The 16735-nt window shown below is 21.9% G+C and overlaps 1 protein-coding gene and 1 pseudogene across 1 annotated transcript; both read left to right on the top strand.

Annotated features, from left to right (window-relative positions):
- Nucleotides 1–11037: 11037 nt before the first annotated feature.
- Nucleotides 11038–14226, top strand: LOC124910748 (annotated as a pseudogene).
- A 1563-nt stretch (nt 14227–15789) lies between these two features.
- Nucleotides 15790–16401, top strand: LOC124910760. Its single transcript, XM_047451440.1, has one exon. It carries the CDS (start codon nt 15790–15792, stop codon nt 16399–16401), a length of 612 nt encoding a protein of 203 aa, XP_047307396.1.
- Nucleotides 16402–16735: the final 334 nt, after the last annotated feature.

The raw sequence follows: 16735 nt of genomic DNA on the forward strand, positions 1-16735 counted from the left end.
CATTCAAGACTTGCATTGGCTAGTTTCTTGGGATAGATCATAGATGGATCAATTAAATTAGGGTTTAAATGATTAATAGGTTGAGTCAATTTTTTTAAACATAAGTTTTGGTTGATTATAAGGTGGATTCTATTGCTTTTATTAATCAAACACTAAAGAGTGTAATTTTTTTTTTTAGAAAAAAAAGGGTTAGCATCTGATATGCAATTAGTAATTAGAAGTTACAAATAGTTTTTATTGTTGGAGAATTACATGTTACAATTAGTACCAATCTGAAAACTATCGTTTGGCTTGAGCCATAAAATGAAAAATTTATGATAACAAAAGTTATAGTGAGTGATCATTCGTTACCAAAAGAATATAATTAGCATCAATTTCAATATTGAAATAATTACAAACAATTATGTATTTTTAAAAGTTGGATATTTTATGGTTACTCAATTTATATTGGGTGTTTGAAAAAAAAAATGTTTGAAAACAAATGAAGTCTTACAACTCTCAATATTTGATAGTCAAAATTTACAACGTGGATATGAATATTTATTAATTTATAAATAACACATAAATAATAAGTTAATAATGTTTAAAACTTTTAAAACAAGTATTATTTTTATTATAATTTTAATAATAAATAATTTTAAATGGTGAGATTTAAAAGAATTAGTCCAAAATCACCATCTACTCTAATAAGAAATCTCAATGATAAGTTGGCAAATATTTTTTTTAAAATAAAGTGATTTATTTTAAGATTTTTGATTGGCAGTAATTTTGATTAAATGAGTTATTTTTATAGAAATATTTAAAAAAATATTAATATATAATTATATAATAATATTTTTTAATATATAGGATATTTTAATATTTGTATTAATGAATTGAATTTATTAGAATTAATGAAATATATTTGATTAAGTTGAAATTTAAAAAAATACAAGTCTCTTTTTTTTTTTTTCATTTATAAGTTATAACAATACCATCAAACTATAAATAAACGGGCCTCTTTTTCTTTACTTTTTTTTTTCATCAGAGCCCATTTGAAACATTATCTCTGAATTTAATCTCAGTTTGAAATTTGGATATTTTTGTAACCTTCACTTTTCTTTTCTGAGAGGTTAGGCTGTAATACCATCCATAGAAAATAAAACAAATATAACTATTTTGGATAATAATTTAATTTGAAAAAGGTTAGTTATATATTATTAATTTATATATAATTAAATATTTTATACTTAAAAATTTTAAAATTATATATATTTAAATATAAAAATAATAATAAGTTAATAACACTCAGAAAAATTATATTTATAAAATTAATTATATTAATTTATTTAAATAAATAATATTTTTTAATATATAAATATAAATTTGTTTTTATATTAGGATTTTATATATGTGTTACTTTAATATTTATGCAATATATTTAATTTTAATATATAATATTAAAGGTTTATGTAATATATTTTATTTTAGTGTATTTTAGTTTATTATATTTATTTGAAATATTTAATTTAGAATGTTTAATTTTATTTATATATATTATATTTATAAAATTACGTAAAAATAAAAATATGTGTTATTTAATATTTATGTAATATATGTATTATTTTAATATTTATATAATATAATATAATATATTTATTTTAATATATAATATTAAAGGTTTATGTAATGTATTTTATTTTATTTTATTTTATAATATTTATTTGAATTGTTTAATTTTAATTATATATATTATATTTATAAAATTAAATAAAAATATAATATATGTTATTTTAATATTTATATAATATAATATAAAAGTTTATGTAGTTTATATTATTTTAGCATACTTATCATAATTTAAAATAATATTTTGAATTTTTTAATTCAAAATAACTTTAAAAGAGATTAAATATCAAATTAGTGTTAATTATTAATAATTGTAATAATTAAATCTTAACAAAAATAATTAAATAAAATTCAAAAATAATTTAAGGTTAAAATATTGTATTTATTTTACCCAAATTAACTTCAAAAAATTGAAATTATTTAATTATGATTTTAAACCTAATTTATTTATAATATATGGCTTAAAATCATTAAATAAATACTCAAAATACCCAAAAACAAAATAATAAACATAATTTTTATTATGTTTTCAAAATTATTTTTTGTGGTATTTTTGGTGAAGAAAAATAAAAGAAATGGTTAAAATTCGTTTTCAAATAATCTTTTTATAGAAATAAAAATTGATGATATGGTGTGGACGAAACCAGAAAAATTAGATATAGTAGGAGCCGCATCCATCAAATGAACGTCATCCAACGCGCCAAAATCATCCTTGTAGTCGGTTGTAACCAAGCGAACGCGCGCCTGAGGCCACAAGAGATCAACTAACGGGACGTCAACCCCGTTAGCCGAAAACGCTTAGACGCGGACGAAATGCCAAAATTCCACGTTTCGGTTAAACGAAACGACGTCGTTTTACCCTTCTTTTTCACCGATGCAGGAGATCGTCGAAAACACGATCGACACCGACGTTTCTTCCAAAAACCTGGTCTCCGGCTACAACCATCCTTATCCCTAAAAAAAATAACCATGTGCACGTCTTATCCTCGCCAAGTCAAGTCCTATACTAACCTAGGTTACTAAGAACAAAAGAGAAACGAAGAAGAAGAGCTTCAATAGAAGAATCGAAGTGGAATTTGACTTCAATTAACCGACCTAGCTAAGTATAAATACTACATAAGTCTTAAGCTTCCAATCCATCAAACGATCGCCAAATATTACAGTTGTAATCGAAGAATCAATGAACTCTAGCGAACTGGATTTTTGTAAAATCTTTTTTGACGATCAAAGCTTCGATCCAGGACTTGGGAAAGCTTCCTACACATCATTGGAATGTTCAACAATCGTTGATAAGCTTCCAGACCCGTTGTAATAAGATTTGTGATTTGAAAATGTTTTTTTTTTCAAGTTTGATCGGGTTGATCACATTTAGGGTTCAATTGTGTGATTTCTTTGTTATAAATCATTCCCTAGATGATTTATAATCTTTCTGTCGAAAGAGATTTGATCAATTCAATCTAAATAGAAAAAACTCAAATATGATTTTAAAATTTGAAAATTTTGAAAATCGTGTTCTTGAAATTTTTGGCTTAAATTTTGAATCAAATAGTTGCATAACATCATTGTAAACATGTTAAGATAATTTCTAAATTATAAAATCAACATCCCGATCATGTTTGATCCAACTGAAATTTTTAAAAAAAAGTTTAAATTTCAGTTTTAAAAGTTATTATAGAGTTTGAATGATGTTCTTGTTTTGGTTGTATTTGACTATAATCATCATTTCAAAGCTATTAGAACAAGAATTTGGCTATGCGTTGGCCTAATTCAAAAGATCTCAAATTTTATCCTAAAAACAGTTTTGAGAAATTGATCTGTGTAGAGATCGATTGATTGTGATTAGGGATAGGAGTTATGATCCATACTAATTAAAAGAAAAAATAAATGTTATAAATAAATCTTTCAATAACCAGACTTTTACTTAAGAAATAAAACTGTCTTTTGACGGGCGAAGAACATAGCGCAAAGCGTAACCAAAAAACAAACCCCAAACTCGAATATAAAGTACGTATACTCTGTTTTCATATAAATAATCTTTTAAATTAATTATGTTTGATTAATTTAAACTAAGTTTTAATTACATTGTTATTTGGTCTCAGATAATTAAAAATTGAATAAAATTAATTATTTTTATAGGATAAATTTCTAAACTTTTAGATATATTTTTTCAAAACCAAGGTTGAAGTGCATCGAACCTCGAGTCTTCCCTCGTGTCGTCCAAACACGTGTTAAACTATGAGAGAACCATCTCCGGGGGTTAAAAATATTTTATTTTAGTTTATAATATTTATTTGAATTATTTAATTTAGAATGTTGAATTTTAATTATATATATTATATTTATAAAATGAAGTAAACATAAAATATATATTATCTTATTAATAAATATATTTTAGTTTAATATATAATTTTAAAGTTGTATGTAATGTATTTTATTTTATTTTATAATATTTGTTTGAATTATTTAATTTAGAATAATTAATTTTAATTTTCTATATTATATTTATAAAATTAAGTAAAAATAAAATATATGTGTTATTTTAATATTTATGTAATTTATTTTATTTTAATATTAATATAATATAATATATTTTATTTTAATATATAATATCAAAGTTTATGTAATATTTTAATTTATTTTATTTTAGTTTATAATATTTATTTGAATTATTTTATTTATAATGTTTAGTTTTAATTATATATATTTTATTTATAAAATTAAGTAAAAATATAATATATGTGTTATATTAATATTTATATAATATATTTTATTTAATATATGCATTATTAATTTTAATTATATATATTTATTTTTATATAATAAAGTAATTAATGAGTTGAGTGTAGAGCCGTCAATCTGGGTTAGGCCCGTTGGGTTGCCCGACATGCCAAGCAATTTAGACAGGTTGAGTTGAAAATATTAACAACCCATTTGGAAGTGGGCCTATACGGGCCAACCCGCTCGGGTCACGGGCCTAGGCGGGTCGAGCTTGAGTTGGCCCGCGGTTGACAAAAAAATCTAATCTAATTCATAGCCTAAGCCTTATAGGCATATGCCGCATAACCCTAGTTTTTTCTCTTCCCGTCAGCACTGCAATAGTCAATACTCAATACTTTACTCATCGACCACCAACTACTTATTTGTTCCGCCTTTATTCTCTTCGTTCTTGGTCCAGACTACAACAGTCATTACTCAATACTTCGCCGATTGATCGCCGGCTACTTATTTGTTCTGCTTTATTTCTCTTATTTGTACTCGCAATTGGTTACATAGATATGCTATCGGTAATTTTATTTACAAAATTTTAATTATGTTCTTAACTTATTTGTGACTTGTGACTTCATATATTAGTTTATTTTGATTTGAATTTTTAATTGCCTTCATTTTTGTGTATTTCATATGTAGATAAAACTGAAGAAGACAACATAATAATTACATTAATATTGTCCAAGCAAGGATAAAATGTTTTCTACGATGCTGATGCAGACATTGAAGAGAAATGCGATGAAGGAGAATGATTTGACATTGATTATATCTAGATTGATGATATTTAAAGAATGTTGACTTTACTGAAAATTTTATTTTATGAAATTTTCAAATTTTAGTTATTTTGTTAAACTATTTGGTCAATTAATGTGTAATGATAGATAAAACTCTAGTTTGGTGTGTATTATAACTATTTGGTAATGTTCTTGAATTTATGTTTTCTAGAACTATTATTGATATTTATTTATTTTTATTTGTAGTGAGACAACCCGCGGGCTGACCCGTCTAACTCGCAACCCACTTTGGGTTGGAGATTTTCAGCCTCGGGATGGTGGGTCGGTCCGTCGTCGACCCGTCAAACGATAAGTTTTGGTATGTAAGCCTACCCGCCATGGGTTGACCCGTTTGACCTCTAATTGAGTATGAAAGATATATAATTAATAGGTTAATTAATTATTTAGAGAGAGAAATGTATAGTAAAAAGATGAATATAATGAGAAAAAATGTTTGAAAGGTAGATAAAAACTGTCTTCACCAATTCTGCATACTATCTTAATAGTATTAAATTTTTCAATATAAAAGGGTTTGTTTGAGAAATGTACATCCGTTTATTTAATACAAACTCATAATATCACATGACTTTTATATTGTTTAAACTAATACTTTTATGGCAATATAATATTAACGAGCTGTTATCTATATATAATGACGCATAATTTAAAATGTTGTAGGGGTAGAATATACTCTCTCCACAATCATCCATAAATTATGTTAGAACACATTCTCTTTACTAATTTATTTATATATTTTAGATGAGTTTCTCTCTCCTGTCTTAGTTACTAATTTATATTTTCTATCATAATTATTAATTTATCTTTTCTAATTTTTATTTTATTTTATCTCTCATATAAATATATTCTTTTTTCATTAATTTTATATAAATATATTTTTTAACACAAATTATATAAAATATATATTATCTTATTAATAAATAAATATTAATTTTTATATTATTTTTATGAGGAGTGATAGAGAGAGGAAATTTGGTTAGGAAATGACTTGACATCACCTTCATTGGTTGGAAAATGTAAAAGTGAGAGAAAAGAGAGAAAAAAAGGGAAATTATTTGATTTTTTCAGCTATACCAAGTGGGTGCTTGGTTCAAATAAAGGAATGAGAATAGGATTGGGATTGATAGATGTGTGGAATGGGTATGATTGATAGAAGTGTAGTGTTTGATTAAGAGTTTTAATCATTCTCATTCTCATTGATAACGTTTGGATTTATAAGAGAAAAGTTATAAATATAATTTTGTTATTAAAATTATGATTAATTTTAATTTTATTTTATTAAATTAAAAAAATAAAATATTATTATTTTTGTAATGTTTAAAATATATAAAATATTTAAGTGACATAATTTAATAAAATATAAATATCTAATATTTTTTCATATTAATTATATTTTTTAAAAATAAAAATAAAAATACTTCTAACAAAACAAATGTTGAATGTTTCAATTTTTTACTAATTATAAATAAATAATTATATATTAAATATAAATAATATAAGAAAAAGTCTTTCAAATATTATATATTTTAAATTAAATATAATATTTTATTTAATAATATATTTTAACATGTATAATTTTTTTAATAATATTTTTTATTAAAATATTTCATATTTAATTTTTAATATTTTTTATATAAATTGTTATTTTATTTTTAGTTTTATATTTTTATATTTTAATTTTATTATTAATATATAATATTTAAAATTAATTATATTATTATTAGTTATTGTAATTATCACTGAAATTTTATTTTAAATAATTTTTTAATATTATTTAAATAATTGAAATTATTTATTCATAAATAAATAAAAATTTATTATTATGTTAATTATAAAATAACGTATAATATAATTATAAAATATATATGATATTAAAATTATAATTATAATTATAATTATGAGAGAAAAAATAGGAGGGTGGAGATAATGAGAGAGAAAATGTATCGCTACGGAATGGGATTCATTACTCACAATATAGAGAGGATTGGATGAATCCTGAGTATCCGGGAATCAAATCAATATCCTGGAATCAAAACCACAAACTAAACATCTCATTTCATTCACTTTCCCATTCCTGAGTATAAAAACCACGTATCAAGCATGCCCCAAGTCATTCCCTCATCAAATTCCCTCACAATCATTTCTCTATATTTTTATATGTAATATAAATAATAATAATTTTTAAACTCTCTTTCATAATAATTACTAATTTATCTCTTCTTCAATAATTACTAATTTCTCTTTCCTAATTAATATTTTTATTATTTTATCTTTCACATATATATTTTTTTCTTCATTAATTTTATATAAATTTATTAATCATTTTAATATTAAATCTTTATTTATTTTTATATTTAATATTAAATATTTATTTATTTTTTATATAAATATTTATAATATACATATTAATAATAATATATAATAACGTTTAATACTCATAATAAAATTATAAATTTCTCTTTCATATTGTATAGTATATTTTTTTCTCCCTTCTAATCAATTACTATTAATTTTTTTAATATGCATTTCTCTTTCCTATATATAATATATTTTCTAATTAATTTTTGTTTTTATTTTCTCTTTCATATATATATATATATAAAATTAATTTTGTATCTCTAATAATTAATTTATATTTTTATATTATCACTCATCATTTTTATATTAATTTTCTTTCGTAACTAATTTATTTTGTTTTCTCTTATCTTATTTTTTGTTATAATTAATTTATTTTTTATGCTATCCCTCCTCATTTATATATTAATTTTCCTTCTTAATTATTATTTTTTCTCTCTCATCTTATTTATTTATATATATATAAATGTTTATCTCTCATAACTAATTTATATATTTTATCTCTCTTCATGTCTATAATACATTTTATAATTAATTTTATATATTAACTCATATATTTTTATTTTTATTAATATATTTTTTAAATTCTTTTCATATTTATTATAAATTATTTATTTTAATTTTTTTATATATTTTATCCTTATAATATATATATATATATATATATATATATTCTCCTTTGTAATCTATTACTTCTAATTTTTTTCTTTATCATATATATATATAAATTATAATATATATATATATATATATATTAACTTGCATTTCTCTTTCATTTATATATTTTTTTATTTTCTCTCTTATCATATATATATATATATATATATATATAATACAATTTAATATAATTTTATATCAATATATATTTATTGTATATTTTAACATTATTATATATATATATACATTTCTCTCTTTATATATTAAATTCTATGTTTAAAAACTTAACTAAAATATATATATGTATACACAAAATTTTAAATTGAAATTACATTGGTCTAGCTGTCAAAGGGTTACCTAATACGAATTTGAAAATAGTGGTCGTATATGTATGAGAATAAAATATCTCTTAGTATAAGATTAAAATAAAAATGGTCATTATGGTGAATATATATATATAAAAAGAAGAAATTGAAGGTGATATCTTAGTATAAGATTGAAATGACAATGGTCATTATGGTGGATATATATATATATAGGTGATATAAGACTAAAATGACAATGATCATTGGTCAAGGTATATATATGGGGATAACAAATTAAAAGAGGAGATAAGATTAAAATGATAATAGTGGTTGTATATGAGAATGTGATAAAATGTGTCTCTTAGAAAAATCATTAAACAATTTTTTTTTTGATTAAATTATTTTTATTTGGTTTTCCACTTCAGTTTGTTTATAAAATAACTTAAGTAGATAAAATTATTATTGACATGCGAGTCTAAAATTATATAATATAAAGATATTGTTTTTCCTATAATATAAGGTGTTGCAGTAAATCGTAATTTGTAAGGGAGTGAGAAATATATGATGACGATGAAATATTTTTTATAATGAACTCTTTCGATTCGCATCCGTAAATCTTGACTACATTACTAAATTGGTAAAATTTAAGATCATTCATTTTTTTCTATTGATTTATCATTATTATCAGATATGATTGTATGAAGATTAGAAAACATTAAAAGATTGTCAGTTTCACGTGTTTGATTATATTTTAATATGTCACTTGATTTAACGTATTTAACGATATTACAATTATTTTTTCTTCTATAATATAGGTCCACGTTTTCAATCTTCGTTACTTTTATAGAAGAGCTGATTAAATTTGGAAATATTAAAAAGCTTAAATATTTGTGACAATTTTGCAGATCGAATGGTAAAAGACTTTTACGTCAATAAATTTTCTTACAGTTTTTTTAGATATCATTATATAAAAAAACCAACATAATGCAAGTTTCATGGCGAATTATCCTAAAATAGAATTAAGGATAACAAAATACACTTTTTTTCCATTATTATTTTTTAAATAATTTATACACATTTCGGGCGAATTATCTTAAGAACTTATTGTGAAGATGATTTTTCCAAACTAAAAGTTGAGTCATCTAATAAAATTTTGTCATTTTAACTTATATATTCAATTATTCTTTATTCGTTTTAAAATTTGTTTGACATTATGCATATATTTATTTTTAATATGCTAAATTATAATATCTTTTGTTCAACAAATAATGTTTTTGACATTATCTAAAGTTGATTATAATACTCATTATCTCCTAATAATGATCATATTATTTTTAAATAATTTATGCATATTTTTTAAATCTTCATACACCGGTTAGTGAAGAATCTATGCAAATATTTACACATTTTATAGTTTTTAGTCGAATTACCCTAAAGTGTAATTGTGAAGATGAATGGTCCAAATTAAACCTTGAGTCATCTAATAGAATACTGTCATTTTAACTTATGTATTAAATTATTTTTTATTTTTTTTCATTATGCACTTATTTGTTTTTAATATGCTAAATTATAATATCTTTTAGGTCAAAAAATAATTGTTTTAACATTTTATATCTAAAATTGATCATAATACTCATTATCCCCTACTAATGATCATAATACTCATTATTTCCTATTTTTGTAGATATTTATTTATTTTAATTATGAGAATGTTTATTTTAATAAGTTTTCTAAAATTTATGATTATTTTCAGAATTTTTTTTTTTGTTTATGTTAAACATAAATTCAACTTTATTAAAAATATTTAAAGTGTTACGTGAAAATATATTAGTGGTTAAAATATATAAATTCAATGAGTTGGTTTGAGTAAGAATACTAGACAAAAAATTGATTAAATTTATGAATAAATGTGAAATGAGATGTTTGATTAATAAAAAAAAAGTTAAAATTTGGAGTATAATGTTTGATAAAATAATAATATTAAAATAGAAGGGAATTAATATTAATATTTTTAAAATTAAAAATTATTTATATTATTTTTCTTTCAAATATATTTAACTTATTTTTTTTTGTCTTTTAATATTCATATTTTAAAATTATTAATTATATATATATAATATAATAAATATGTAATATATATTATTAAATAATTAAATTAAAAAATATATTTTGACATATTTTAAATTTTAAATAAAAAATTGTTATTTTAATTTATAGTTGTCTTGTATAATTTTAATAAAAGTATTATACTATAAAATTGTTTTCATTAAATAAAAATAATAATTAATGTTATTATTTAATATAAAATTAATAATTATATATATATTAATATATTATTAAATAAATAAAATTAAATAAAAAATCTTAAAAAGAATTATAAAAAGTAAAAATAACTTAAGTTAAATAATAATAAAAAAATTAAAAATTATATATGTTTGAAAATATATTTAACTAATCATGTTAAGTTTTAAAATGATAAAGAAAATTTGAGACTTATTTATTATTCATGACAAGTTGGAGACAACATTTTTCTTCCTACAAAAGATGGCACTACTATGGTGGATGAGGCGAGAGATATTGAACGAGGGACCTTGAGGATGGAAACATGGAAATACTTCAAGACCGAGTTCAAACGTCAATTCTTTCCAGAGAATGCCGAGTACGAGGCTAGGAAAAGGCTGAGTCAACTTGTGCACAAAGGGATCATCAAGGAGTATGTGAAGGAGTTCCAGGAGTTGATGCTCGAGTTACCCAGTCTAACTATATATTTAATAATTAATTAATTAATTATATTTATTTATTAATTTTTTTTTGTTGTTAAATATCAATTTTCACTAAATAGTTAAAATTAATATAGTTATAAAAAACACAAATAAACTCAACATGTGTTTTTTTTTTGTTTTTTTTTCTAAATAAGTAAATCAACACGGAGTAATATCATATCAAAGTAAAATTTTATATAATTTAATTGGTAATATTATCTAAAACTTAATATTTGAAAAAAATAAATTTCAAACTTATATAAATGGAATTTTATATTTTTAGATATTTGATAAATTTAAAAATATATATTAATATTATATTTTAATTAAAACTAATTTTTGTAAAAATTAAATCAATTCAAAATTAATTAAATTTGAATAATATTAGTTTTCTTCAAAAACATTTATATATAAATAATATTTTATTTATATTTTTATCTGTGAATTTTCAAAAAAAAAAAAAAGTTAAGTAATGAACATAAAAATGAAGACATGTTTAGAGAATATAAATTTTACACTTTAATGAGAATAAATGTATGGAGATACACAACAATAACAAATATATAAAAACATATATTTATTTATGGGAAAATAAATGAGTTTCGAGTTATACATATGATTCTCTACCTAACACAGTGTATTATACATTTTGGACTTCTATAACATGTCATAAAATTAGAGCTTTATACAAGTCATTCATCATACTAATTTTGTCTCATAAATTTACTCTTAATTATTATATAGATTGTCTTATCTCTCATAATCAATTTATATATATTTTTTTATCTTTAATCATATTATATATATATATATATATATATATATATATATATATATATATATATATATATATATATATATATATCAAAAGTTTGAATATTTGAAGAATAATGATTATTTTTATATTTAAAAATATGTTATTTTATTCCTAAAAAAAATTACTTAACTAAACTAATTATGTTAGCTAAAATGTTAAAAGTCGGGTTAAGACATCAATTACTAATTACTGATTCACATTAAGGTCTTAAATGAAAGTATATTATGATTTTGAAAATTATGTTAACATTCTAATTATTTTTTTATAATGTGAAAGATAAATTTTAAGGTATATGTAATGTTTTTAATTGTTTTTTTATAATTATTTATGAATAAAATAATTTTATAAATTTATTTTTTATTTATGTCTTATTTATCTTTATTTTATAATTATAACCGTGCAAACTCATAGTATCTTACCTAGTTATAATTGTTTTACCGGTATATTAGGTTACTAAAGATACTGACTTATTCACATCTTATTTGTTCATGTTTTAAAATTTTGCTATATTATTTATTTTAGGACAAATTACCTAGGTGACCCTCAAGTTACTTTGATCGCTTATTTTTTCAATCTCAAAGCATTTTTTTAAAACAAATTACCCCTTAAACTTTTTGAAAGATCACCAATGACCCTCAAACTATTAAAAAGGGTCACCAGAGTCCATTCTGTCAATTTTTTTCGTTACAACACAACGACTTCTAATTAAAACCCTCATTTCAACATCATTCTCTCTTTCTCTCTACAAATCTACAGAAGAAAAATACAGAACCATCTCTTTCCTTTGCTCTAGTTCTTGAACAGTTTCCCAAACTAACCTTGTTTGGCGTTCACTTTCCCAAACTAACCTAGTTTGTTCATTTATTCCCAAACCTATTCAAACTCAGTTTTTTTTTATATATATTTTAAATTATTATTTTTATAAATTTAATTATTTATATTTTGATATATAATTTAAATTATTTTTTTATAAATTAAATTATTTATATTTTAATATAAATATTTAATGGTTCATTAACTTAAGACATATTTTTAGGAATACAACACAATAAAAATTGATAAATTTTTTATTGTGAAATTATATCACAATGAAAAGTTGTCAAAATTATTTTAATAAAAGACAACCCAATAAATATAAATAATAATTTGAATGAAAAGTTGTCAAAATTATTTTAATAAAAGACAACCCAATAAATATAAATAATAATTTGAATAGTAAAATAAATAAATTTATGGGGATGAAAATCATACTGCCACGTATATATGTAAATATATATATATAATAAATTTGAAATGTAAATATATATATATTAAAATATAAATAATTAAATTTATAAAAAAATAATGTAAATTATATATCAAAATATAAATAATCAAATTTATAAAAATAATAATTTAAAATATATATCAAAATATAAATAATTTAGTTTATATAAATAATAATTTAAATATATATATCTATATATAATAAATTTGAAATGTAAAAAAAATAAAAAATAAAAAATAAAAAAACTGAGTTTAAATAGTAAACTATGTTAGTTTGGGAATAAATGAACAAACTAGGTTAGTTTGGGAAAGAGAACGCCAAACAAGGTTAGTTTGGGAAACTGTTCCTAGTTCTTAGTCTCATCTTTTGCTAAAGATCCCGTAGGAGTCTTAAGATCCATCTTCTCTCAATCGAGCACAAATCTACCTTCAAATCAATCATCGCTCCAGTACAAAATTACCTCAAAAGCCATCCTCGATCAAATACAAATCTATATTGTTGCTATAGGACATTGCTAAATTTTCTTGGGCAGAACCAAAAGATTTTTAATTGTCAACATATCTTGCAAGCTATCTTGATAAGTAGTTAATTGTATTGTTGAGAGATAGAAGAAAGCTTATGGGCATACTTTATTCCTTTGACCAATTTGCAAATGCGGTGCTGGAAGGTGCTTGTGAGCGAGTTATAGTTGGTGATATTTAGTGTGACATTCCTCTATGTCTATATATTATTCGAGGGGAGAATGTGGTTCTAATTGGCGAAATGGATTTAGAAAAAGAAGAACTTCCTCCTCACATGACCTTTGTTTCAGTTTCAGAAATAACAAGGGGCAAAAGGTGGAAAGAGAAACTTCAGATATACAATGAGAAGGAGAATGAAATTCCTTGACATTGATTAATTAATGATTATTGTGATTGTGTATTTATGAATCCATCCATTTTGGTCGTATCTTTTAGTCCAAACCATAAAACCTACCTACCTAATATAGTGTTTCTTCTTTTTCATATCTTTGCATCATTCTTTGTAAGGAGAAACCTTAGTTGAGAAAAAAGGGTCTACTAGAGAAGTCATAAGTTGCTTGAGTTCTTGAGATCGGTGCGAGAGAAGGGTATGCTAGAGGGTTAAAGAAAGACAAGAGATAAAGCTTATAGTATCAGAGCAATGGCTTGGATGATTAAACCTAAAAATTACAATTTTGGTTCCAATCGAGTATACGGTAAGTACTTGTTGTTGTATACCTAAATATATTTCTTTGATTTGTTGAATGTATTCACATTATATGGTAGATTTTTTATTTTTTTAACTGTAGTATTTTTAACTGCAGTGACTAGTCAAAAGCAAAGGATGAAATATATGATTGAAAAATTAATATTTTAAGGCTTAGTACAAAAATATTATAAATTACAAGAGCATGTCTTCTTAATTGCAGTGTGTTACTACTCTTTATATGTTTTAAACAATAGTTTTTTACAATTTTAATTACAGTTAAGTAAAAGATAATTATTGATGTTTTTAGTATTTTTAATGAATATTATTAGTCTGACATTGACGTTGCAATTATTTAATCACATTCACATTTTTATCTTATTTGATATTATTGTATAAATCAAAAAAACTTAGAATAGGAAGTTGCAATTATTTAAAACTTGTAATTTATCAATATTTAAAAATATATATATATTTAAAGATTGTAATAGAACAAATTATTTTCAAATTTGGTCATAAAACAGAATAAAAAAGAGTCCAAATTGAATATGTTGATAGTTTTGGAAGAAGTAATTTAAAGGTTAAAAATCAACCATCAAAATAGTTGGAGGGCTAAAAGTAAATTATCATAATATTTGGAGGGCTTTTAGTTAGAACCGTTATGTTTCACGAAAAAATTGACAGAAGGACCATTAGTGTCCCTTTCTAAAATTTTAGGGGCGATTTGTGTTCAAAAATATTTTAAAGGCTAAAAGTAAACGATCGAAGTAATTTGAGGGTTATTTAGACAATTTGCCTATTATTTTAAATCGGTAACTTTTTAAGTTTAAATTATTTAAATAATCAAAATTAATAAACTATCATTTTACTCCCTTTATTATATATTATGACTTAATTTATTAATTAAGATATTAAAATATTCAATATTTAAAATTATTATTTTGATTTTATTATTATATATTAATACATTTAAAATATTTTTAAAATTATTACTATTTTTCTTTTCCAAATTAAAAAATATTATAATTAAAATTAATAATATTATTATTTATCAATTATATATTTAATTAATAATTGTTTTGGATGGTTGAACAGGTTTTTTTTTTTTTTATGATTTAACACGTAATTTTTATTTTGTTGTTGCGTTAGCCAAAAATAACGTTACACAAAGTATGAATTAGTCATCTATCTTTATATATATATATAGATAGATTTATCTATATGTCTTTGTTTTGTATTCTTTGAGATCTCAATAATGACAGCTTTGGACATTATGAATGATGATCATCTAAATCTGTCTCTTTCACTTTCCATTGGAAATAATAATCCACCAAAGGCTTTGCCAGGTATAATCAATGATGATCATCTAAATCTGTCTCTTTCTCTTTCCATTGGAAATAATCCAGTACCAAAGGCTTTGCCAGGTATAGTTCATTCATATAGCTATTTAAAATTCAAACAAATCAAGACCATCCAAGGTGAAGTACAATGCAAACATTGTGAGAAAATTTTTCAAGTAGAGTTTGACTTGAAAAACAATTTTGAAATTGTGGAGAAGTTCATTGCAAGGAATAAAGCTAATATGTACTGGAGGGCAGCCGAAGAATGGATGAAGCCGGTTTTACCCAACTGCGAGTTTTGTCAAACGGAGAATTGTGCGAAACCGGTGAAGACAAAGGAGATAAGTGAGATCAATTGGTTGTTTCTTTTGCTTGGACAAATGTTGGGGTGTTGCACACTTAAGGAGCTTAAGTATTTATGCAAACATTATCGGAAACATCGAAGTGGTGCTAAAGATCGTGTTTTGTATATCAGTTATCTTACCCTTTGCAATCAGTTCCAACCTCGTCAACTTTTTAGTTCATGACTATTAATGCATCATAAGCTCTTCATTTCTATTTTTGATCAAGTTATTATTTATTTTCACAGTTTTATATTAATGGAATGGGTACTTATCTTTCATTTTACTATTTTCTTTTGCAATGAATTTAGTATTTTGGTTATCAAGTATTTTCCCAATCATTATTGTTATCTTATAAATTTAACAACTTTGAGCAATAACCCTCGTAAAAAAAAACCTATGTACATTTTCATGTCATTGATTAAATGATGTTTTGACTTTAATAGTTATAAATTAGGAATATGTAAGTGAATTATAAATATATGTTTATTTAAGACAATTTATTTGTAAAAAAAAAACA

This window comes from Impatiens glandulifera, chromosome 1, assembly GCF_907164915.1.
Source record: "Impatiens glandulifera chromosome 1, dImpGla2.1, whole genome shotgun sequence".
Lineage (NCBI taxonomy): Eukaryota > Viridiplantae > Streptophyta > Magnoliopsida > Ericales > Balsaminaceae > Impatiens > Impatiens glandulifera.